The sequence below is a fragment of the Crocuta crocuta genome, unplaced genomic scaffold (assembly GCF_008692635.1).
Source record: "Crocuta crocuta isolate KB4526 unplaced genomic scaffold, BGI_CrCroc_1.0 scaffold90, whole genome shotgun sequence".
NCBI classification, from domain to species: domain Eukaryota; kingdom Metazoa; phylum Chordata; class Mammalia; order Carnivora; family Hyaenidae; genus Crocuta; species Crocuta crocuta.
The window spans coordinates 5,326,594-5,354,229 of record NW_027527449.1 but is presented as its reverse complement, the minus strand read 5'-3'; the positions used below and the strand labels follow the sequence as shown (position 1 = coordinate 5,354,229).

General features: G+C 40.5%; 1 protein-coding gene across 1 annotated transcript in view; it reads right to left on the bottom strand.

Moving 5' to 3' along the window:
* SNX25 (sorting nexin 25) overlaps positions 1 to 27,636 on the bottom strand; it is a 96,622-nt gene that overhangs the window by 47,850 nt on the left and 21,136 nt on the right. Inside the window, exon 5 of the mRNA XM_077762270.1 lies at positions 10,099 to 10,169. Within this exon, the coding sequence (XP_077618396.1) occupies positions 10,099 to 10,169 (71 nt within the window). The remainder of the gene's footprint in view (positions 1 to 10,098; positions 10,170 to 27,636) is intronic.

The window sequence follows — 27,636 nt, the reverse complement described above, 5'->3', positions numbered from 1 at the left end:
AGCAGGCGCTAGAGGCTGCAGTACTCACAGCAGGAGGGCTCCTGTGGCAATGGGCTGGGGTGTCTTCTAAGTTTAGGCCATTCATAAATTAGGAGCCATTTGTATCAGATTACGGCAATGCTAGAAAATCAGATCACATCAAAGCACAAGAAAGGACCCTGAGAAATCCACTAGAGTCAATAAATTAGTGAACTTCTTTCAAGCAGGGACACCTTTAAATACCAAATCAGACAAAGAAGGTACATATTAAATTTTAAAATAATTCCTAACGGAAACCATTATGGTTCTTATCAGCAATTATTGTGTCCATATACACACTTAATATGTTCTGAAGTTCTTCTACAGTTCTACTCGATATATTCAATTTCAAAACTGTTTACTTTGTTTACTTCTACACTAAAGAAGATGCACAACTTAACCAAAGCCTCCCCATCTATACTATGAGCACTATTCCCAAGCATGCACTATTTATATTTAGTAGTTTCTACCAGACTCAAATCAACATCACGTCCTTTGTTGTAGTCAACTGAAGAATTATCACTCTTGAATCACCTTAACTATTCTTAATAACCTTTCAGGATTCAGAACAGAAAAGAAGGCTTTAAAAAGGGAGCTGAATGGGGCGCCTGGGTGGCTTAGTCGGTTAAGCATCCGACTTTCGCTTAGGTCATGATCTCGCGGTTCGTGGGTTCGAGCCCCGCGTCGGGCTCTGTGCTGACTGCCAGCTCACAGCCTGGATCCTATTTCAGAGTCTGTGTCTCCCTCTCTCTCTGACCCTCCCCTGCTCATGCTGACACTGTCTCTCTCTCTCTCTCCCTCTCTCCTAGAAATAAAATAAAAATATTAAAAAAAAAAAAAAATAGGAGCTGAAATACTAGACTTATTCCCACCAAACTGCAGAGACAGTTTAGCCCGTGTGCCCATACTACTTACAATCCCTATACTTGGCCAGTGTCTTAGATCGTTCAGGCACCTATAACCAAACACCGCAGACTAGGTGGCTATGAACAACTGCAATTTTTTTCTCCTAGCCCTGGAGACTGGTAATTCGAGATGAGGGTACCAGCATGGCCAGGTTCTGGTGAAAGCCCTCTTCCAGTGTGCAGACGGCTATGTTTTTGCCATGTCTTTACATGGTAGAAGTTGGGGACCTCAGGGCACCTGGGTGGCTCGAGCTGGTTCAGCATCCAACTCTTGATTTTGGCTCAGGTCATGATCTCATGGTTTGTATGTTTGAGCCCCACATCAGGCTCTACACTGACAATACATAGCATGCTTGGGATTCTCTCCCTCTCTGCCCTTCTCCTGCTTGCACACACTCTCGCTTTTTCTCTCTCAAAATAAATAAACTTAAAAAAAAAAAAAGAACTTCTGTGGTTATGGAAGTGTTCATTCTGTACCATCCAATATGGCAGCCACAGATGGTTACTGAACACTGGAAATGTGGCTGGTATGACTGAAGAAATGAGTTTTAAATCTGTATTTATCTTTATTTTAAACTTAAATAACCATATATGGCTAATAGCTCTTATACTGGACCACACAGGTATAAAATAATGAGAGGGTTAAAAACAAATACTGAGGAACTCCAATATCAATGCACCAAATGTTCAAAGAAGATGAAGACTGAAAAAAGTTTACTGAAATTAGCTAGCTGAACTCCACTAAACTTCCCAAATTCCATCACCAAGAAGCAGTTGAGGTTATTAGTGGGTGAGATTTAGGCTTTAAGCAATCAATACATTTGGTCAGGGTCAATGATAAAATAAGGTCAGAAGAAAATTTTGTGAGCAAACTGAACCTTCTGAGACTGTTTCAAAGTGTCCAGTATTTCTAAGTTTTCTCTAAGACTTTTTTCCCTAATTATACCTAATAGAATTTTCATATCCATAGAACAAGGAGATGAGTTCCATAATATCTTTTTTTTTTAATTCTAGGACTTATTTTCCCTAGGATCATATCAGCAATTAAACTGCTGAAGCACTGTTAAGAAGTTAAAAATTATCTGATACCTTATTTCTTGAAAATATAAACATCTCCCCCCAAAAGAGCCATCAAAAATTAAATTAAAATTTCTACCTCATTAAAGGAGAGTAATTTGCTCCTCATTTATGATACACTAATCCACAGTGAATCTAAAACACATGCAGAAGTGTATGTGGATTGGATGGAACTTGCTGAAGCCTCAAGACTCTTATTTGAACCTTCCTGAATATACTAAATAAAGCAGTCCCCAGACCTTCCTGTCACCCTAAGTTAGCTGACTGGCTCCTTAGAGTTTCAGAAAGGATGCATAATCAGGCAATTTCTCCCAACTTGTTATACAGCATTTTTTCCTTAAATCTTCAAAGTATTTTCACAATTGCATAACATTTCTTAATTGTCGATTATTTTGATTGAAAAAGACTTGCCAGAAAGAGCTTTATATGTAACAACAAAACTACATTTATAGTATATACATATATCACTACATTCATAAAGTTACCACTTATAGGTTAAATCCTAAATATTCTTAGGATCTTCCATCTGTTCATTCTTTTTTTTTTTTTTTTTTTTAATTTCTTCACTTTCCCACTCACAAAAATCTGGCAATATGGAGAAACAGCAGTGGAAATGAAAGTGCTTACAATTGTACACACGACCTGGTAGCACCTCTACATGGTCACTCAGATATAAAAGGAGCACAGGCTGGCTTTCCAAATTTAAGGAAATAGTGTAGACAGGCAGGGCTTGTGGCAAAAGGTTAACGTAAAGACTGAGGTTTTTCCCACGATTCTTTGCCTGAGAGCATTTTTACTAGATCACACTATCCCTAAAATGTAAAGATCTCTAACAATAACTCAACAATTATGTTTTGGGGAGACTTTTAATGCCAAAAATTTAACTTTCCTTAACAACTTTTACAGGGAAGAAAATAAACACACACGTTTATTTGAAATACATTAAAGATCAAGTTGAGGAGTGATACCATTATTATGTAGAAGCAGTTTTTAAAGTAACCCTTTATTTGCCAGCCACACATCAAAACTCCAAATCTCACAGGCAAAAAAGAGCTACTTCTGGGATGCCTGGGTGGCTCAGTCAGTTAGGCGTCTGACTTCAGCTCAGGTCATGATCTAGTGGTTTGTGGACTCAAGCCCATGTGTCAGGCTCTGTGCTGACAGCTCAGAGCCTGGAGACTGCTTTGGATTCCATGTCTCCCTCTCTCTCTGCCCCTCCCTTGCGCACGCTGTCTCCCTTTCTCTCAAAAACAAATAAACATAAAGAAAATTTAAAACATAAACTACTTCCTATAAGACTGATAAAAGAAAGAGGAAGGACAGTGGGGAAGGCTAAATCTGATCTTCCTTCTTCATAATAAAATATGTGCACTTAAATTAGAGCAACCTAAGTATTTAAAATGGAAGCCACCTACATAATGAACTTAAACACCTGGTATTATAAATTAGAAGAAGTCACTTCAGAGTGGCATACATTGTTCTCCTCCAACAAAGGAGAACACAGCATCATCTCTGCAAAGATACTTGATTTGGAGACATGATAAATAGACTATTATCTCCACACTAGTAACATGCAAATATTTCTCTGCAGGGCTGCACTCTTTCTCCACAGTGTAATCCCAGCTTAGAAATGCCAAACAGGTACTTTTCTGTCCTCCTTTCCCTTGCAAATCCAAAATGCCCAAGACCAGTCCCTCATATACATTCCCTGACTCTTTCAATGTCTTCACTGTGAAATCCTGTATGATCATCGAGAACACCCAAGCTGAAGACTGAAAGAATGGAGCCCTAGACACATAAAAGGACGTGTCCAGGTTTCATTAGGAAGCTGGCAAGAGCAGCTCACTTGAACGAGGTCTCCTAACTGCTGCCCTAGTACTGTCTCTTCTCTACCCTAAACTTCACCTCACCAACCTGAAGCAATGGGACATGATAGAAGCAGGTGCAGACTACAAGTTAGGATCCTTAACTTCTCCAGAGATCCATTTCCTCATGTGTACAGTCAGCAGGTTGTACCCGCACAAGAATGTCCCATCATCTGATTCTTCCTCGTATCCAACCAGTCACCAAGCAGGCAATTTTCCCTTCATAGTCTTCCTTATTAATCCCTTCCCTGTACTACCATTAACCAGGTTCTGGACTGGAATACTTCATTCCCAGACACTGCCTCACCCTCCTAGTCAGAATACTCCAAAAATACTTTTTAAAGATTTCCTAACTATTTTTCTATTTCCATCTTTAGGTGACTGTGGATTATATGGTTCCTCTAAACTTGTCAGAGTTATGATGTCCAGTGACACTACACTGACATACTTTATTATAAAAATATGAACATAAATAGACTGGAATCATTAACCATGTCATCAACCATAACCTGAATATAATTGGGGAGAAAATTTTTATTTATTTTATCAAAACTTATTTTGTCTAAGATTTTAAAAATCTATTAAATCACTTATCAAAATATTCAATACTTTTTTTAGTGGAATTATTCAACAAAAATATAATGTAAATATTCTATCAAAACCTAGTGATATACAGACTAAAGTGGAAAGTTGATTATAAAAATCTTTGTTTTGGTCACAAGTCGCTTCCCCACATTTACATGCTACCTGCGGCTCCATAAAGTTTAAGAGTTTGCTTTGTGAAGCAAAACCAAAGTAGCTTCTCCCCACAAAGTTCTCCAGCACACATTCTGTCCTCTAGAGCCCAACGTGAAATGAAGGTCCCTGACATGGAGATCGCTTATCCCAAATTCTAAGCCTATAAGGTTGTTTCAAGCTAATTTTGCATACACAAGAAGCAGAGTCCTAGACTTTGGGAAAGGAAGAGATCCTCTGGCTTAAAGCCAAACCAAACAAACCACAACTATCCAACGAGAATTTTGAATAAACGTAAACGCAGAAATACATTTGATCAAAGAGCTCTTCTCAAGTAACACTTTACTTATTATTTGAGTTCAACTTTACTAAGCACTTACTCACCAGAAAGCAGCTGCTTCATTTAGTTACAAAGTGCCTATGACTCCTAGAAATTCCTGATCATTTCCTGTGCTGTCCAATATGGCAGCCGCAGGTTCAGATAGCTTTGCCGTGAGCTGAATTTTTGGTCTCTACCTTCTCATTCTTTTGTTGAGACAGGTTTATTGAGATACAATTCACATACTTATAAATTTCACCTGTTTACCACACATACTTCAATGGTTTTTCATATAATCACAGTTGTGCAACCATCACCACAATCTAAATGTAGACCATTTGTGTCACCCCCGAAAGAAAACTTTGTACCCACTAGCCTTATACTCACACTTGCACTCATCTCCCACGCCAACTCATCTCCCACGCCAACTCATCTCACTCTATGTAGTAACCAATAAACTACTTTCTGTCAGTATAGATGTGCCTATTCTGGGCATTTCATATGAAAGCAATCAAACAACATGTGGCCTTTTGTAATTTAGCATAATGTTCTCACGGTTCATCCATGCTGTAGCATGTATTAATACTTTAATTGTTTTATAAATCAATTCCGTTTTATTGATGAATTACATTGCATTATAGGGACATGACCACCTTTTGTTCATGGCCATTAGGGTTGTCTCTACTTTTTGGCTATTATGAGTAATACTACTACAAAAGCACTCAAGCACAGGCTTTTGTTTTTTGTTGAGTTACATTTTCATTTCTCTTGGGTGTGTAGTTAGGAGTGGAAATTCTAGGTCTCATGGTAATTCTCTTTTTAACATTTTAGAGAACTGCCAGACTGTTTTCCATTTCCTCCAGCAACACAGACAAGTTCCGGTTTCTCCACATCCTTACCAACACATATTATCAGTTTTTTATTTTAGGCACTCTAGTTGGTGTGAACTGGGATGCCATATTAGCTTTAATTGGTATTTCCTTCATATCAAATGATACCGCGCACATTTTCGTGTGCTTGTTAGCCATTTGTACACATTGTCTGGGGAAACATCTATGTGGATCCTTGGCCCATGTTTCAATTGCACTGTCTTTTGATTAATGAGTTGCAGGAATTCCTGATACATTCTGGACACAATCAGATACATGATTTGCAAATATTTCTCCCACTCTATGGGTTGTCCTTTTACTTTCTCATAACACATGCAAGGGTTTAACTTTTGATGAAATCCAATTTACCTCCCTCCTCTCCCTATTATGCTTCCCCTCCTTCTTATACAGACCCACACATTTTGTCAGAGTGCTGACTCCATGAACCTGGCTTTGTTCTGGACATGAAGACACACTGTGGCAGAAATCACCTAATGGTTTTAGCTATCCTGCTTTTTGTTGAGACTTTGTTTCTTACTTTGAACCCTATAATAGACTTAGAAGAGACTAATTTACAAAAGCTAACTACTGAAAACAGAATTAACTCAGAAGAAGAGTAATGCAGCAAATCTTACTGTAATTAGAGAGCTTACTGAAAATAAATGTTTCTAGCATTTTCACAAGAAAGTCACTACAATGCTTTTATTTCTTTCTTTTTGAGAGAGAGAAAGCATGTGCATGCCCACACAGTGGGTAGGGACAGAGAGAGAGGGAGAAAGAAAATCCTAAGCAGGCTCCACACTCAGCACAGAGCCAGACATCTAATGACCCTAAAGATCATGACATGAGCCAAAATCAAGAGTCAAACACTTAACCAAGTAAGCCACCCAGGCACCACTACAATGCTATCTTGAACATATCAGTTATAATGCTATGGGTTGAACTGTGTCCCCCCAAAAGATATGAAAGATATGTTGAGGTCCTAAACACTGGCACCTAGGAATGTGACCTTATTTGGAAATAGGGTCTTTACAGATGTACTCAAGTTCAGATGAGCTCATTTTAATTAACATGGATCCTAATCCAATATGACTGGTATCTTTATAAGAAAAGAGGTGGTGACACAAGGAGAATGCCATGTAGTGAAAGAGGCAGGGACTGAACAACAGGCCTTCAATCCAAAGGCCTGCCAGTTACACCAAGAGCTAAGAGACGAGTGTGGAAGAGACCCTTCCCAGAGCACTCAGAGACAGCATGGCTCTGCTCACACCGTGACGTGGGACTTCAAGTCTCCTGAACGGGGACAGAATACATGTTCTTATTTAAGCCACCCAGTCTGTGGTACTCTGCTCTCACAGCCTTGGGAAACTAATGCATATCATAAACCGAATACTTTTTTTAATTAAAATTCAACCATAATACATCAAATTCAGAATAATTCCTTAGCAGTTAATTTGTCCTTAAGACCTAAAATATGCATACACGTTCACGTTCAACATTCATGTTAAACACTAAGTATGTAACAAAAGGCTAATCTTGAGAGTTTACCTCTGGAAAAAGCAAGAAGACCAAAATCCACTTGAGTATCATACTGTCTGGGCATGACGATAATCACTGCTCCTCTGTGACCCTAGAGAGGTGAACCAGTCTCCTGTGTTTTCTGTCCCAAGGCAACACAGCTCCATGGCCCCAGTGGGCTCAGCCTGCTTGCCTTTTCTCGAGGGCTTGAATAGGAAGAGACATTTTGAGAGCAAGACAGCTCTGAGAGCAGCTCAGACAGAAAATGAGGCATGAAAGGAAGAAGCGTCACTGAGAATGTCTAGTAACATAACTGTCTGGGCTTCTCTGTGTTCCCGCTCCCACCCTCAGATTTATGAGTACTAACCCCCAGTACCTCAGAGTGACCACATTTGGAGAAGGTCTTTACAGTGGTGATTAGGTTAAAATGGGGCCAATGGGGTGGGCCCTCATCCAATATGACTGGTGTCCCAGCAAGAACAGGAAATTTAGACAAAGTCCTGAGCAGAGGGAAGACGGCGTGAAGGCATAGAGAGAAGACAGCCAACTACAAGCCAAGAGAGGCTGAAACAGACTCTTCCCCCACAGTCCTCAGAAAGGACCACCCTGCCAACACTTTTGACGCCTTGATCTCAGACTTCCAGGCTCCAGAACTGCCAAAATAAAGTTCTGTTGTCAAAGCCAAGCAGTTTGGGCTACTTTGTGATGGCAGCCCTAGTAAACTAATACAACACCAAAGAATAAGGACAGGGTCGCTGACTAATAAACTCACATATCAAGGAAGAACACTGAGGAAAGATAATGGTGGCAACCAGAATTCCTTCTCTACTATCCTCTTAAAAATAACCGTCTGAAATGAAGCATCTTCTCTGCAGGAACGGTAAGAAAAAAGGAGAGGAACAGAGCCCACAGCCTCGTAGGGATCAATCAGATCACACCTCCTTTGCTCAAAAGCCCCCAAACACTTCCTTTCTTCCTCGTGCCAACCAAAAGCCAAAGTCTCAGCAGTACCAGTAAGGCCCTACGGAGTGGGGTCCCGTGCCACCTCTCCCATCTCATGTTTGGCTTCTCTCCCCCCAGTTCACCCCTTTCCAGCCACACAGGTGACTCAAGCAAGCCCCACATGCTTCTGCCTCAGTTTTGCTCCTGTCCTTCCCCAGACACCCTCAGGTCCCCAGGTCTTTGCTCCCAGGTCACCATGTGGGGGAGGTCTTCCCAGATGACCCATGTGAATGCAAATCTGCCTCCTCTCCAGCTAAGCCAGACTGCTCTGCCACACACACCCACTCACAGCTTTTTCTCCAAGGCACAGAGCACATCTAAGATACTGCTTATTTGGGCTCCCGAGTGGCTGTCAGTTAAGCATCTGATGCTTGATTTCCGCTCAGGTCATGATCTCATGATTCATGAGATCAAACTCCACATCGCGCTCTGCACTAACAGTGGGGAGCCTGCTTGGGATTCTGTCTCTCTCTGTCTCTCTCTCTTTCTCTGTCTCCCCCATCCCCTATGACTTGCGTATGCAACTCTCTCTCTTAAACAAGTAAAACTTTAAAAATAAAATAAAATGTTGCTTACTTGATTTGCTCGTTTTCTGATTGCCTCCCAGCCTCATTTAAGAGCTTAATGCAGAGACTTTGTTTTTTCCCACTACTGTATCATCATCACCTAGTTGGTGTTCAGTAAGCATTTTTTGACTGAACAAATTTGTACAATCTTCTTTGTGGACAGAGATTAAGAATCTATGCCTCTTCCTAGTCTGTCCCTTCGTCTCATTTTTACCCAGCTCCTACCTCGGTCAGTTACTCACACACAAGGAAAAGTCCCCAGACTCGAGCAGGCCTTGAGATTTTCATGGGAAGGCTAGCCTACAAGGCAGTGGCGTTTGCTTAGCTATGGATCAACACCTGCACTCCAGGCAGTGACAGGTCTATGAGAGGAGGATATATATATATGCTAGCCCCAGGCCAAGGATAAAAAGAGTTGAAAGCCAGCTTCAGACCTTAATTATTCCTCACTATCATGCCTGGGTAAAAATCTCTTCATTTGAAGGGAAACAAATGGGAGAAAAGTAGTTTTGTGTTTGTATTTTAATTTTCTTAATGTTTACTTATTTTTGAAAGAGAGAGAGGCAGAGAGAAAGAGGGGAAGGGGCAGAGAGAGAGGGAGACACAGAATCTGAAGCAGGCTCCAGGCTCTGAGATGCCAGCACACAGCCCGATGTGGGGCTCGAACCCACAGACTGTGATATCATGACCTGAGCGGAAGTCAGACACTCAACCGACTGAGCTACCCAGGTGCCCTTGTGTTTTCTTTTTTAAACACAGAAGGAGGAAAGAATACAAGAATACAAGATACAGATAATAACTAAAGAAAAAATTTAAGGAAAATTGCAAATTATCAACTCACTGGAGTCATTTAAATAACTATTAAGATTATGTTTCAAATTAAAAATAATAATATTAAGGTTAAATTTTAATGAGAAAAAAATCATGAAATCATGCTTACTTTAAAATCAGAACAGAAGCACTACACACCCAATGATTTCAGTCTGAAACATTATGACTACAGATGAAGAAAGTTTAAAGAAACACAGAAATACAAAGGTTCTTGTTACCATGAAATTATACTTTCTCTAACGTTGCTGATTATACTATTACTGTAATAAATTGGAAATATTTAAATATAAGTCAGAAAAGTGCTCATACTTGCTGATATTCTGACAGGAGAAAAGTCTGGGGAAGATCCAGAACTTTCAAAATGTACAGCTTAAAAAAACAAATGGTTCTTACCCTTGTGTCTCTTCAGCTGGGGAAAGCTGCTAATCGTAGTCGCTTGTATTATTTCCACTACAATCTGATACCTGATGTTTAAAAAGAGAGAAAAAGATTGAATAGGAAGAAAATACTATTTTCAGAGACACTTTTAAACTGTATTTTGTACTCATCAAATAAAACGCAGGAGCCATGAATTCTGCCCGAATACTATGAAAACTGTCCATTGTGGATTAAGCGCCTACAACAGGCCAGGTGCTGGGCCATGTGCGGAGACCTTCATGTAAAACCATGAACTCACCCCCAACGCTGTTCCCGATACCAGAAGTATAACCACCTGTCCCCTCTCTACAGACAGAAACTTTGAGATTACACTCAGCTCCTCCTCTTTCACCCCCACCAATACCCCCCTTTCCCTACATGGTAACTGTAGCCTGTGGACTCTACCTTCCGGATCTGTGCTATCCAGTAATGTGGCCCTGAGCCACATGTGGCCACCACCTGATTAAAATTTTAGTTCCTCAGCTGCACACCCCCATGTGAAGTGCTCAATAGCCAAACGTACCTCACGGACCACACTGAACAGTACAAACAGAACATTTTCATCCTTGCAGAAAGTTCTATTGGATGGGACTGTCTGACATGCTTCTCAAAGCCATCCTCTGCCTCCAGTGCCACTCCCACTCCCTTAGCGATTTCCCTCATTATTTCTCACTAATGAAGACTATTCCAGACCAAGAGAACCAGAGTATCGGCGACATCGATATTGTTTGAGCTCCCCGGGGAAGTCTCATACACAGAAAGAGTTAGGAACCACTGGAATAGAGCACCAGGTATATGTATGTATAACTGAAAAATAAAAGTTCATGCTGTAAGCGCTGGGCATAACCCTAGAGCTGTGGCTATTTTGAGCACATGCAGCAGGCCTTTATGAACCCAAGTTCTTAATTACTATACAATGGTTGCCAAGTACTGACCTAATAAAGATCCTCTAGCCTGAGTGTTTCTTAGCCCTTAATTATATTGACTGTGAGTCTGCTCATAATAAAGCTATTTAACATTAATCCTCACTCTGAACATAAACCTCGCAGCATCCAAAGATTTAATGTCACATTTGGCTGGCTTCATACGTCCTTTGGCTTTTCAGCTCAAACCCAGATGACAGACATAAATTCATCCTAGTCATAGCTACTCATGGACTCCTCACAAATTCACACTTTTTTCCTTCACTTGTATGGTAAAAATATCGATGCTTGCCTTTCACCACCTCAAAGAAGAAGCTGTTAGGAGCACTGTCAGCACGTCACCTGGAGACTGTGGCCATCACTGCTGGTTATCAACATTCTTCCTCTTTTTCTTCTTCACTAACCAAACCAGTTTCATCAGGGAAAGCAAGGCACCCAGCTAAAAATACTAACCTTCTCCCTGGCATTTAGGAATGGCCACTCAATATACAGCTGACCCTTGAACAACATGGAGGTTAAAAGTACCAATGCCCCAAGCACTTGAAAATCCACATACAACTTTTGACTCCTTACAAATTTAACTAGTAATAGTCTACTGTGGACGAGAAGCCTTACTAATGACTTAAGCAGTTGATTAACACACATACAGTATTATATACTGGATGGATTATATACTGTATTCTTATAATAAAGCTAGAGAAAAGAAAATGTTAAGAAAATACGTTTACAAAATTGTTCTGCATTTATAAAAACGAAAAAAGAAACCTGAACAGTTCAGACGGGTGTCGTTCAAGGGTCAACTGTAGTTCTAACTTATGAGGTAAGAGCAGAAGTTGCTGAGTGGGGATTCCAGGAAAGCTTTTGAAAGGGACAGGCTCCACAGAAAAGCCATTTCAATCTTTCGTCCTTGCCCTCCCTCCATTTTCCCCACATTAAACAAGGATGCAACTGGATGAAGGCACAGCAGCCATGAGGATGAAAGCCACAGGTGAAGATGGTGACATGAGACAGAAGGAGTTTGGATCTCCAGTGACATCACCCAGTCATAACAGCGCCCAGACTACCCATCCGACGACATCTTGTTACATGAGGAAAATCAATCCCTAACTTGTTTAAGTCACTGTAAGTCAACTTGTCTCATGGCCAAATGCCACCCCAACTGATAGGCAACTCCCTGAAGACCCCATAAGCAGAGGATGGCTAAATACACACTCAGCAGTGTTTTCCAAATGGGAGTCTAGGTAGGAAATTAATGATCAAAAAAGATTTCTGGGGGCGCCTGGGTGGCTCAGTCGGTTAAGCATCCGGATTCGACTCAGGTCATGATCTCACAGTTCATGGGTTCGAGCCCCGTGCCGGGCTCTGTGCTGACAGCTTGGAACCTGGAGCCTGCTTCGGATTCTGTATCTCCCTCTCTCTGACCCTCCCTACTCATGCTGTCTCTCTCTCTCTCTCTCAGAAATAAATAAAACATTAAAAAATAATTTAAAAAATTAAAGATTTCTGATGAAATTGCCTTCATTCCTCCAAATAACGGTGAAGCACAACAAAACTCCTATGTGCTTTTTCCCTCAAGTTACTGAATGGATGAGGAAACAGCTTGTAAGAAGCATACACAAACCTGGAGCCAGCAAAGTTTAACTCTCCCTATGGAGTCTTAAATGTAACCTTGGAATTGGGTTCTATGACTGGAAAGCATTGACTTTTCACTCAACGGCAGCATGTTTCCCCAAACTCATTCTTGTGCATTGCCATCTGGATGACCTACAAATAGATAATGTCCTTTCATACAGCAATCCCAATCTTACAAACTTATCATAAGGAAATATTTTAACAGAAACAAAGAGAAAAAAATAATATGCATGATTATGCAACTTCTATAAAGAAAGGAGATAATCTAGGTGATCCATAGGCCTATGTTCTAGCCACTTAGGAATGAACAGTACCAATATGGTCCCTTCTTTCAGGAAGCTCTGGGGATGTGTCAGACTAAGGGGGAAAACGTCAGCCAATAGTATGTATAATTATAAAAACTACGTAAAAATAGATTTTAATGACACTAATTCTAAAATGCAAAATGGTATGTACATTCATGAGTTCAAATATGAATATATGGTATATGAACCGGGGCTGTAATCCAAAAGAAAATAAAGGAATATGTAGGGCAATTGTATCAAAATGGTAGTAGTGTAAGTTATTTTAAAACATTTTCCAGGGGCGCCTGGGTGGCTCCGTCGGTTGAGCGTCCGACTTCGGCTCAGGTCATGATCTCACGGTTCGTGGGTTCGAGCCCCGCGTCGGGCTCTGTGCGGACAGCTAGCTCAGAGCCTGGAGCCTGTTTCAGATTCTGTGTCTCCCTCTCTCTCTGACCCTCCCCTGCTCATGCTGTCTGTCTGTCTCTCTCTCTCTCAGAAATAAATTAAAAAAAAAAAATTTCCAAACTGTTTATCTATCTCTATCTACCTATCTACATGCCTGCCTACCTAACAGCCTGTTCAAACAAAACCTACCTTCTGTACTGCACAGTAAGCTTTCTTCACCTCTCCAGTCCTGCACCAGCATCTCTCCTTCCAGGCTCAGAATCTTAGAGGTCTTCCTGAACAGTAAGTATCAGTCTCAAAGCTCTACTGACTTGTCCTTTGAATCTTTAAACAAGTTCCTTTCTTATTCTTCCATTTGTCACCACCCTATCTCAGGCCTTTTCACATGTGGGTCACTACACAAACTAGTCTAATTGTCTTCTTGATTTCAGTCCTTTCTCCCATCCAAACCATCTTGAGCACCTCCCATCAAAACATTCCTAAAAGACCACTCTCATCTCCTCCCTCCCTTGCTCAACACCTCCAGTGACCTCCCCTAAGCAATAACTGTACATCCAGCCTGCATTTGCTCTGCACCTTGGCACCAACCCTCTCGTCCAACCCAGCTTCTTTTTCCCCTCCATAGAGACCTGGACTCAACCAAGGCAGTTTCCTTTTTTTCCTCCCCAAGTTTTTATTTAAATTCTGATTAATTAACACAGAGTGTAATATTAAGTTTCAGGTGTAGAACTTAGTGTATCACCCTTACATACAATAGTACTTATCACAAGTGCCCTCCTTAATCTCCATCGCCTATTTCACCACCACCACTACGCGCCCTCCCCCTGCCCCACGCTCCAGTAACTATTAGTTTGTTTTCTATAGATAAGGGTCTATTTCCTGGCTTGCCTCTCTTTTACCCCCTACGTTCATTTGTTTTGTTTCTTAAATTCCACATATAAGTCAAATTATATGGTATTTATCTTTCTCTAACTTATTTCACTTAGCCTAATTGTCCTAGCTCCGACCATGTCATCGCAAATGCCACGATTTCATTCTTTTTAATGGCTGAGTAATATTCCACTGTACGTATATACCATATATACCATATCTTCTTTATCCATCCATCAGTGGACAGTTGGACTCTTTACATAATTTGGCTATTGTTTATAATGCTCCTATAAACATCAGGGTGCATGTACCCTTTCAAATCTGTATTTTTGTATCCTCTGGGTAAATAACTATTAGTACAATTGCCAGATCACAGGGTAGTCCTATTTTTAACAGTTTGAGGAACCACCACACTGTTTTCCAGAGTGGCTACACCAGTTTGCATTCCAACCAATGGGACAAGAGGGTTCTCTTTTCTCTGCATCCTCACCAACACCTGTGGTTTCCTGAGTTGCTAACTTTAGCCATTCAACCAGAACTATACTCACTTTCCAGGCTTTTGCTCATGTGGTTTCCTTCTAGAAACAATCTCCTTACTTGTCCACCTAATTACATCTTACATATATGACTACTTCCTTCTAGTTCACATTAATATTTCTCTTAATATTAATACTTCTTATATTATACATTATATATTAAATTCGCTTAAATTAATATTTCTCTGAAATCCTAGATTACTTCTCTATAATAGTTCCTATTTATCTACTATTTTATATTGCTGTTTTAAAGAGTCACATTTCTACAAAGAGTGCTATGAACTTAAGAAATGGTATGGCCAGTCCTTTCAAGGCCTAACACTTCTCTAAGAAATAACACACCTGAGCCTACGATAAAATTGCGGCTTTGTCTATAGGAAAGATAGGCTACCTTTTATCTCCCTAACTAAATAAATCATGAGCCTCTTCAAAACATGGATTGTGTCTTGTATTCTCCAAAATGACCTAGCTTGGCACTAAACATCGGACAGGCACTCCCTAAGTATCAATGAACACTATGGATGGAATGTTTTGTTCCCCTCAAATTCATACATTGTAGCCTAATCCCCAATGTGATGGTATCTGGAGGTGGGACCTTTGGAAGGTGATTAGCCCCTGTGAGCCACATAAATGAGATGTGTGCCTATAATAAAAACAGACCCCCGAGAGCTCTTTCCATTTTGTGAGGTTACAATGAGAAGGCAGCCCTCTATAAACCAGGAAGGGGGCCCTCACCAGACACCCAATATCCAGCCCCTCAATCTTGGACTTCCTGGCCTCAGAACTATGAGAAGTGTCTGTTGTTTAAGCCAACCAGCCTATGGTATTTTTGTTATAGCACCCCAAACTAAGACAAGAAGCTAAATTAATATGCGTTAACATCTGTAAAACTAAACAGGTACAAATAATATTTTGAACAATCTGTTCTTTTGATATTCTTGTGATTCATGCTCTGGAACAAATGAGTCATCAACGAAACTGAAGAAATATATTCTATTTGAAGAGTTAAATTTCTTAAATGAATCCATAAATTATGTAATACCAGCTAACATTTATAGATTCCTCTCATTAAGTACCAGGTACCTGTTTAGATACTTTATCTCATTTAATCCTCATAATAAGTATTGTAATTATCCCCACATTAGAGAGGAAGAATTTGTTCAGATGGATTAAGAAATTCATTCAAGGCCTCACTGCTTTTATGTACTAGAACCACAATTATAACCTGGGGCCCTGTCCGATTCCAAAGCCCATGTTCTTAACCATTTCCTGCTACCCTAAAACTCAATGTGGGTTCATGTTTATTCATCTCAGTCCTTTCCAAGGATAAAAGCGTGGCCAATGCCAGGTCTTCTTTGCAGCCTCACTGCCTTCTATATCCCTCGTGGCTACCGTTTTCCTGCCAAACTAGACCACGTGCCATACTCCAACACATTTGGCTCTTTCCTGACTCCCAGCCTTTGCTCTGTTTTTCTTTTCCCCCTCTTGCACACAACCTCTCCCCTTTATCTGCTGAAATCCTATTTGTTCTAAAACACTTAGTTCACAGCATTCCTCTCTGAGGCCCTCTGATTTCTCTCCCCTAGGGGATAAGCTCCTACTCACTTCTTTAGCACTTTGCCCTCCACTTCTGGTCTTAATATCTTGCTTCACATTTAGCGATTTGTACCCACATGGGTCTCCTATGCCAGACTATTAACACCTTGATGGCAAGGAAATAAATCCAAGGACGCACAACCAATTTATCTTTATGTACACCAAACCCTCCTCACACATAAGAGGCATTTGAAGATGATTACTGAGGGGCACCTAGGTGGCTCAGTCGGTTAAGCCTCCAACTTTAGCTAAGGTCACAACCTCGTGGTTCACAAGTTCAAGCCCCACATCCGGCTCTGTGCTCCCTCTCACTGCCCCTGACCCTCCTCATGCTCTGTCTGTCTCTCTCTCAAAATTTGACATTTTTTAAAAATGAAGATGATTACTGAATTTGTAAAATTCATCCTCACTTGATACCGAAAGAAAAAGTGGGTATTGAGTGACTTGCACACAACATACATAGTTGACCTTTGAACAACATGGGTTTGAAGTATGTGGGTCTACTTATATGCAGGGTTTTTTCAATATAGTACAGTACTACAAATGTATTTTCTATTCTTTATATTTTCTTTTTTGTTTGTTTATTTTGAAAGAGAGAGATTTTGAAAGAAAACAAGGAGGGGAGGGGCAGAGAAAGGAGACAGAGGATCCAAAGCAGGCTCTGCACTGACAGCAGAGAGCCCAAGGTGGGGCTCAAACTTACAAACCATGAAATCATAACCTGAGCTGAAGTTGGACACAACCAACTAAGTCACGGAGGTGCCCCACATTTCCTTATATTTTCTTAACATTTTCTTCTCTTTACCTTATTGTAACACAGTATGTAATACACATAAAATACAAAATACGTGTTGATGGAGTGTACATGCTATCAGTAAGGCTGCCAATCAACAGCAGACTATTAGTAGTTAAATCCAGGGAAAGTCTAAAGTCATATGTGGATTTTTGACTGCATGGGGGAGATTGGCGTCCCAACCCTATGTTTTTCAAGCATCAACTGTACATCTAAATGCTGGCTATCCTTGATGGCACAGCTTCCTGGTCTGGAAGCCAGCTCTTCAGGGATTATCCACCCTCACCTGGCTTTCTTCATCTGGAGGAGCACATGGCCTTGCTGGTGCCAAGTTTAGTTCAAGAATCTGGAGGACCGATATTTGTGAACATTCTCTTGATCCGAAGTGCAGAGCTATAATATGTGTTTTCCCAATATGATACTATGAACTCCAATATTAAGAGTAAACCACTACTAAAATGAACAAATCAGAAGACTCTAGATGCTGGCAAGGATGTGGAGAAACGGGCACCCTCCTACACTGTTGGTGGGAATGTAAACTGGTGCAAACCCTCTGGAAAACAGTGTGGAGGTTCCTCAAAACATGAACAATAGAACTCCCCTAAGACCCAGCAATAGCTCTCCTAGGAATTTACCCAAGGGATACAGGAGTGCTGATGCATAGAGGCACATGTACCCCAATGTTCACAGCAACACTCTCAACAATAGCCAATTCATGGAAAGAGCCTAACTGTCCATCCACTGACGAATGGGTCAAGAAGATGTGGTTTATCTATCAATGGAATACTACATGGCATTGAGAAAGAATGAAATCTGGCCGTGTGTAGCAACATGGATGGAACTTGACGGTGTTAGGCTCAGCAAAATAAGTCAGGCAGAGGAGGACAGATACTGTATGTTTGCACATATAGGTGGATTAGGAGGAAGTTAACAGAGGACCATGGGGGAGAAGGGGAAAAATAGTGGGGGAAAGGGAGGAAGGCAAACCATGAGAGACTCTTGAATGNGGGGGTGGGGGAGAGGGGAAGGGGGATGATGGGCATGGAGGGGGGCACTTGGGGGGGATGAGCACCAGGTGTCATATGGAAACTAACTTGACAATTAACTATTAAAAAATAGATGGATAGATAGACAGATAGATAGATAGATAGATAGATAGATAGATAGATAGATAGATAAAAAGGAGTAAGCCACTACTAACAAGATTTGGCTCTTTCCCAGCTACAGCAAAATTTTACTTCCAGTATCTCTTGTCCCAGGGACAAGAAAAAAGTCACATGAAGAGAGTCATCCCTACACAAGTTATCAGTTCACCTCTCTTTAGTTTTTATTGGGGGCAGAGGGGAGACACAGGGAGAGTGAGAGAGAAAATCCCAAGCAGGCTCCACATTGTTAGTGCAGCGCTCTACACGGGGCTCCATCTCAGCACCGTGAGATCACGACCTGAGCCAAAATCAACAGTCGGAAGCTTAGACAACTGAACCACCCAGACACCCACCTCTCTTTAGTTTTGAACATTTGGCTACATTAATAAAGACTCAGAACAGGTTTTTATTTTTCATTTCTTCCCACTGTCTCAAACTCCCCTGAAATGCTACAAAATTCACCTTCAAAATAACCTTAGAAAAATAAACATTTATTGCATTTTACTGTCAGTTGTTCACAATAGTTTTAGAATTCTTTTAAAATTAATATCTTATTGGGGCGCCTGGGTGGCTTAGTCGGTTAAGCGTCCGACTTTCGCTTAGGTCATGATCTCACGGTTCGTGGGTTCGAGCCCTGCGTCGGGCTCTGTGCTTACTGCCAGCTCAGAGCCTGGAGCCTGTTTCAGTCTGTGACTTCCTCTCTCTCTGACCCTCCCCTGTTCACGCTCTCTCTCTCTCTTAGAAATAAATTAAAAATAAATAAATAAATAAATAAATAAAATTAATATCTTATTTACACACACCCAAATATCAAGTCTCATTTCATTACACACACTTTACCCAGATTTTTTAAAACTTGGGGCGCCTAGGAGGCTCAGTCAGTTGAGTGTCCAACTCTTGATTTCAGCTCAGGTCATGATCCCAGGGTCGTGGGACTGAGCCTCATGTCAGGCTCTGCACTAAGCATGGAGTCTGCTTAAGATTTCTTCTTTCTCTCCCTCTGCCCCCTCCCCCACTTGCATTCTTTCTCTAAAAAATGGGGGGAAAAGGGAGAGAAGACCTGGATGGCTGAGTCTGTTAAACGTCCAATCTTGGCTCAGATCATTATCTTGCAGTTTGTGATTTCGAGCCCTGCATCAGGCTCTGTGCTAACAGCTCAGAGCCTGGAGCCTGCTTCAGATTCTTTGTCTTCCCCACTCTCTGCCCCTCCCATGCTCATGCTCTGTCTCTCAATAATAAATATATATTAAATTTTTTTTTTCTATTTAAAAAAACAAAACAAAATAAAACATTATCTTAGAGCTGTCTTGGGCATGCACAGGAGGGTCAACGGCTGAACAAATCCTAGTCTTGGGTATACAATTTGGTAACTGGTTTAAAATAAATTTTATACTAAAATTAGCAATGACATATTAGAATTAGATTAGAAAACCATATACATAAAAGTGTTTTTTTTTAAAAAAACTAAAACCTGAAAATAATATTTTTTTGGTCTTTTGAGAGAGAAGGAGAGGGTGCGAGTGAGTGAGGGGCACAGAGAGAGAGAGTGAGAGAGAGAGAGAAGCAGAGCTAACCTGAACTGGGGCTCCTGCTTAGCCGATGCGGGACTCGAACTCACAAACCACAAGATCATGACCTGAACTGAAGTCAGATGCTTAACCGACTGAGCCACCCAGGCACCCATAAATGTTTTTCAAGTTGCTACAGGTTACTTTGTCCTAAGCTAGGGATAATGTTTTCATTGAGAGGGACTTCAGTTAAAGCATTTGAGAAGAAAGAAAGGCATGGTGATTTCAGCGACTGCGCTGAAGCTATTTCCCACTTCGTGTATCGGAAGTAGTTAATCACACAAGCTCTGACGCCAGGTGGCCTGTGTTCAAATCCTTCTTCCGACACTGTGTCGCCCTGAAAAAATTATTTAAGCTTTCTCTCAAGAGTTCTCATTTATAAAAAGAAGAGTAACAGTATTTTTCATCATAGAAAAGAATATTAATGAAGATTAAATGAGATAACACCTTTAAAATATATGGAATAGTGTCTGACCCACAGTTAGAGTTCAATAAATATTAACCATTACTTTTGTCCCTTAACGCTGCCATTGGTTGACTCTTTAGAGATGCAGTATTCAAGGGAGATGATGTATGTGCATGTTTGTAAAATATATATTAAAAAATTTTTAAATAGCCTTGCTTTTTTCATGATTCTAAATGTTTCAGCCTCATCAATTTAAGGCCACCAAGGTCACTGAAGTGCAACAAAATCAGGTTTACTGACTCATTTTAATAAGCAAGAAGAACCATGGGATAGCTCTCCAAACAAAAGAAAAGACAGTTCTCTGGGATTCTGGGGGAAGTGTGCAGTGTCAATGAAAGTGAAACGAAGCAGCACTGTGACAGGTTCAAAGCAGAGCTTCGTGAATCATCACCTTCACATGGACCGAGGGTCCCTGTTCCCTGGAACCTACAAAGTTATGGTAAACATGGAATGGTTAGTCCAGAAAACCCTTATCTGCAGCTGTAAACCTGAGTTAGAAATGAGGGTGCCTCTCTGTCAAAGTGACTGAAACCCTCCAGGCAAGAATAGGGTGTGTCACTCTTACAGATATCATTTCAAATGGCAATGTCTGAGATTTGAGAGAGCAAAGTTTCTCAGTGAGTCAGAAAGCAGTAGTCTTTCAGAGAAGGTTATCATTATGACATTTTACAGCTGCTGTGTATACTTGGAAAACAATATTGCTCCCTGTGAACTTTGTGGCTGGCTTTAGTATCTGTTATTCCAACCTGATAAATGGCTGGGGAGATTTTACTTCGTCAGTCTGAGCCCATTTTTACTTTCTCCAAAGTAACATGAATTCATGAAGAAAATGGGAAAATACACAAAGCATGACATTCAACATCAATCACAATTAACATTTGGTATGTATTTCCAGACTTCTATTCAAACATTTTTTTGTCTTATAAGACTAGATTTATGCTATAAAAGGCCTTGGAGCCTTTTCATTTTATCGATTTAAACTATCTTCCAAAAGTATTAAATACTCTGATAAGATACCATTGTTATGTGGTAATCCATCGTACGGATATGTCAACATTTTCTTAACCCAACACTGTCAGGCATTTTAGTTATTTCAAGCTTTTCTCTATTTTAAATAAAATTGCAAGAAACATTCTTGGAGAAATTGTTTCACACATCTGTGATTATTTCTTGAAGATAAATTCTTATGATGAATAATAACTATCAAAAAGAATGCATTTTGTGACCTGCTTTTCATATTATAAAACGATGTGCACAAAGGCAAGAATTCAGACTCCTACCAGCAAGACATGAAGTTGTCTGTTTTTCTACATCCCTGCCGACGCCAGGTGTTAAATTTGTGTAATCTTCACCAGTATCACGAACAAGGAAAACTACTGCAATTCAGTTTCTATGCTTGAGTACTAATGAGGATAACAAGGTTCTGAGCTCTTTTCACTCAGTGTGTTTAATGGGATAGAGAGAACGTGCCAGGGAGATGGAGCACAGAGAGGGGAAATGTTTTCAGTCAGGACTCAGAGGAGTGAGAGGCGCTTTTCACTAAAGGGGCTTTTAAACCGTTTTCCCATCTTACTTGTGTGTAGAAGGCAGCTGATTCCACAGAAAGACTAAGGCACGCTTCCTAACCTTTTTGTGGCACGCGTGGCAAATGATAAGATTTGAACAGAACACCGAGGTAATCAGCCATCCCAGGCCCTACCCAGACACCTGGAGGGCTGAGGAAACCTTTATCTCCACATGCCTTTGCACGCGTCACACCACTTAGAAAGTTCTGGACCACAGCAGCCTGAGGTAGCCTGAACTTACGTAAACACACATCCACAATTCATGTTATATGTACAGAGAATAACCTGGAAATATCTATACCGTTATTAACAGTTGTCATCTGTTTGCAATGTGACTTCTATTTTCTTCATCTTGTATAAATTTTCCTACAATAACAGGTAACCATATATTCATTTTCTAGTTCCCGAAGTCTATGGAAATTACATGTTACAAAAAGCAAGCAAAGCTATGTCACCACAGACTAGCTGGTGTCTTTCAGTTAACCTCAAGAAAGCCAAAACTTTTCTGTCCGCCACCTGTACCTTGTTTTTACTAGTGTTCCTCATATTTTTAGATTAGCTATTAATGTCACTATAAAGTGCTTATTTATAGACCAACGGATAGCACCACTGCTGTTACAGTCCATTCTCAATTTCTGCATAAAGCATTTTCATTCAGCATGTTTACTGAATATCCTCTTAAGTTGCCTAGTTTTATGTTCTGTATTGAAAATATCTTAATGACTTTCTTATACACTTTAAGTGAATTTTTCTTTTTCTTTTTTTTTTTTATGTTTTATTTATTTCTAGGAGAGAGAGAGAGACAGCGTGAGCAGGGGAGGGTCAGAGAGAGAGGGAGTCACAGACTGAAACAGGCTCCAGGCTCTGAGCTGGCAGTCAGCACAGAGCCCGACGCGGGGCTCGAACCCACAAACCGTGAGATCATGACCTAAGCGAAAGTTGGACGCTTAACCGACTAAGCCACCCAGGCACCCCTTAAGTGAATTTTTCTGAAATAAGACTGTGTAGCCTCCTCCTCTGGTGCCTTAACCCTATTCAAGTGACAATCTGAGAATTCTGTTGCCTTCTCCGGATCACTGTTTTATCTTTAGGTGTTACTAGGACCTAGCATGCCCTGAGAACTGTGCTGATGCATTACATGCATTATCTCATTTAATTATCACAACAGCCTTAGGAAATAGGAACTATTTTCCCTATTTCACAGTTAAAACTAAGGCTCAGAGTTTACATGACTCACCAGAGCCATGCAGCCTAGAAGCAGAAAAGCCGGGTGCAAACCATGTCTGTGAAATCCAGGCCTATCTGACTCGAGCCCATGTTTGCGGGTAGAGTCCACTTTGGATGCTGGACTGGTCGCTGTAGGCTGACTTCTTATGTTGCTAACCCTCATCTACCTCTAGGAGAACTGTGGTGCTGTCTAGTGCAGGGTCCTCAAAGACAGAACTTGTGTGGCCTCTACTCACAAGGCTCGTGTTGGCCCATGAGAGCTGGCTGTTAACTTCAGGAATTAGAATCTACCATTATTAAAATTACACAAACTTCCAATTAAATTATACTTCTTATTTTTTAAAATTTTTTTAAAAAGTTTATTTATTTAAGTAATCTCTACACCCAATGTGGAGCTAAAATCATGACCCCAAGATCAAGAGTCATGTACTCTTTCTGACTGAAATTAGGCACCCCTAATTTACACTTTTCAAAAGGTAAAAGTACTTAAAATTCATCATTTCCTAACAATTTCATTTTTCTATAATCTGTGTTCAAGGTTATTTACATCGATTGTATGAGCATGATGGAAACATTATGTATAAAATGGCGTGCAACTGCAACTCTCTTCCCAAAGGTGTCATGCTTAGTAATTCAGAAATCAGCAAATGTTCGAAGTCAGGGTTTCTTCCCCCTCCCAGGAAAAGCAAATTGTTAACATTACCAGCACACCACTTCTACACTCTTCACTACCTTCCTTCAGTGCTCCTTGTGAATCATAAAATTCTTTTCTCTTGAGTAGGGACCTAGCACCACAACTTTTGTTTGTTTTAAAGAAAAGAGCACTACTCATCCACCTCACTGCCACCTCTTGATGTTTCATTCTAAATAGAAGAGGCTCCATCCTGGGCCTCCCTCCACCTCTCCCTCACTCTCTCTTCCATGCCCTAGAGAAGGAAGAGGTCTTTAATCTGACCACAGGGAAGGAGAAGCTGGGCACATTGAGCACAGCCCTTCTGTTCTCCTTCCTTTTAAGAGCATGTGTTCTCTGCCTCCAATGGCGGCCAGCAAGTGGACTCGGCACCTGCCAGAAAGATGGGAAATCAGAGACAAAGCCAGGTGGGAAAGAATGTCTGATTCTGAGACTCAGTTTTAGAGAATCACTGTTTGCATATATAAGCTACCTTCTCCATCATCTTATCAGTAACACGAGCACACTTTTTTGCCTTCAATTGGCTTTATCCCTTGGACCTAAAGTGGTTCAGACCTCAGGCTGGAGAGAGGAACCTTCCTATTTATTGGGCATCCTCTAATAAGACACTGCATTCTAGTGGGCCACAAGCAACTGATAAGTGTTCACAATGAAATTAAATCTATTTGCAGTCCTTGGTCTGATGATTGTAACAACAACAGTAGCACCTAACAATTAGTAATATGCAGATCCTGGGCTAAAAAGCTTTACATAAACTGACTCATGGTCCTCACTGTCATTCATAAAGCAGACAGACCTTACTCAGAGTAAGCCAAGGTTGCTCCAATTATAAGCGCATCATGAATTCTTTAATTTCAGAGAGATCTTAAACTTCCTTATACCAAAATTTCCCCTTGTATCAAATTTTCCATTGCTGTCAATCTTTCCTCCCAAATGAAGTTATTTTATTTTCTGATATGCTTAACTACCACCTCTGTGCCCTCTGCTATTTCTCAGACACAAACAGAAGGAATCATTTTCTGCAGTCAGTGTACTTTTACTTTTTATAAAACTGAAAGATCGTTTTGAATGTTTTCCATCAGAGCCTCGCATTTTAATGCATTTTTTAAAACTAAATTTATATTCTTTTCATAAAAATTTGCCAAGTTTCTCTTTGTTTTACACTTCGTGATTTCTCATCTCCTTGTCCGCCCACATTAACCTTTCCTTCGCAGTTTATATGTGCTTAACTGATTTCTGACATGGTGTACCAGTTTGTCTGAGGGTATGCTTGATTTCTTTTCCCAGGTTCCTCTGTAACATAATCCAGTTTTACTGCTCAGGAATCACAATGTATCTTCAGAATCACTGTTCAAAACACCATTCAAATACTTTCAATTCTTCTATACAGAAGCATGAAATTTTAATAATTTTAATTTTTTAGTCTATTATCTTCATGTGCAAATGCACCTAAACTAATTCAGAGATGAAAATCCATCCCCTTAATATTTGAAGAAAAAAAATATTTAGCAAACCCCCTCAGTCTCTCATTTCACTGGTCGTTACTATCTCTTAAAATTAATCTCTTATGCGCACCGCCTCTTGCTTTATCCTAGTACAACAGAAAACACATCGATCTCGGTCCACACTCAACAAAAAGGTTTCCTTCTTTTCTCCAAGCTAAATAACACTTAGCCTTTTTAATTTTAAACCTTTTATTGTTAGAATTTCCTCTCTACTATATTTAGATTCACCATGTTGCTCTTTAAATAAGGGGTCAGAAATAAACAAATCCAGAAACTGAAAAATCTAATGAAGTTGATTAGATCAGTTGATTAGTTGGCCTGGCAGCAAATGAAATTACAGCAGTCACAGGCCGCTCTGATTTTCTTTATCACTCCTGCCTCTCTGGCAGTCTATCACTATCTCAGTAACAAATGATGGTACTTCTGATGGGACTTTTCTCTGTGCCAAGGGCTAGTGCCTGCAAAGGCTCCTAGACAGAAGAGTGTTATCTCACCCTTGTGGGAAATCCCACAGGGTTGGGCTGAGTGTCACTGCTGTTTTCTGCCCACCTGGCTAGTAGGCTACCCACCCTTACATGTGAGATTTCAAGTCAGAGAGACCTGAGTTCGAATCCTAGCTATTACTCACTAGCTAAGTGATCCAGGACAAGTCACTCTACTTCCTTCAACTATAAAATGAGAGTAGTGGCACTTAATTCACATAGTTGTTACAATGGTCAGATAAGAAGCTGACCCTGTATTTAATGCATATTAGATATTCAACAAATGTCAGCTTATAAACCAACAAGTTTTCCCTTTCTTGAGCATGTGCTTGGCATCTCTAACTCTGACAAATGTCCAGTCCTGGAAAATCATATTTGTCCAATCTATATGTATGATGTACACTATCCTGCCTTGCTAGAACTGTACAACATAGATTATTAGACTAAAAGTCATCCCACCACCCAGATGGGCAGTGGGAAATCTGGTCAGCTGTCCTTGAAAATCCTCCATCAACATGACATTTCGATTCCTGGCTTCTGTTTTCGTTAGCAAAGTGGATCCCTGCTTCTACTAGAAGACACTGGAAAACTCAAAATGTTCTACCAGTCCAGCCACCACATCCTCACTTCAACATCTTGGATGCCAGAAAAGAAAAAACAAATAGCTACAAAGGACAGTGAGATATCCAGTTGTTAACTTTTTAAAAGCCCGGGTGATCCTAATATACAGCCAAGGTCAAAACCCACTAGTTTGGTGCTCCTAAAGGGAGCACTTCGAGCTCTATAATCAATCCTACTGTAAAAGCAGCTCTTGCTGACTCAGAAAAAAAACAACCACAGAACTACAAATATCACTATCGAGGTTTTTTCGCTTGGTTGTTTGCTTTTGATGCATTTCAACCCAACAGAGTTTAATGACTTGACTTCCTTTAGAAAATATACATCTCCCAAATATGTATGAAATAAAAGTGCACGATTCCATCAACTACTTAGTCTAAGTAAGACACATTCTCCACCTTAGGCAGTCTATCTCAAAATCTTACTGAGAGCAATGTGCAGATAGTAACCTAAAATGCTAATAAAATCAGACAGCAGAGTACTCTAATTGCAGAAGAAAAACAACAGAATAGTTCAGACTATGACTGAAGAAACCAGCTCCATTAGTGCTGGGCAGCTGATAAGCTTCATCAATGCTGTCTTTAGACAGGAGTCGGATGGAAAGCAAGTTTGACTATCAGTAACGGTAAGCAGACCTGACCCTCTAATAGAGAGCAAATTTTCCATCAGATAAATAATGAGTAGCCAAGTAGCCAGATTATTTGTGCAACACCACCTTTTTTGAGCAAAAAGATAACTCTGCCACTGGAGAGTTGTTCCTGGTAGCCTTTCTAGTTCAATCTGTGCAAGAAGCAGAAAACATAGGTTCCCCTCTGGGTTACCCTCACATACAGTGAATAGGGACACTGCCCCTTGGATAAAAGATACACCAGTGCCATACCAAACACAACTGCCACACATTTTCTCATACAGCAAAGCCCAAGGAACTGTCTCATAGTTCTAGGTCAGGGCAAGATGCCTCAGGATAATGCAGTATTTATAAGAGTGTTCAGAAACTAACTCTGGATGTACATATCTCTCATTGAGAAAAATGCCTTCACAGTATTTTTCCCCAAAGTTCTTGAGGGGCCTAGCTTGTTGAGGGGGCTATATATGCTTCAGGATCCCATAACTGACACTGCCTACTGCAAGAATTCTGCAGCCCTTCAAAGAGAAGTCATCAACATATTTCCCAAGATTTACATGAGGAACTGAAAGCTTATAAAGAG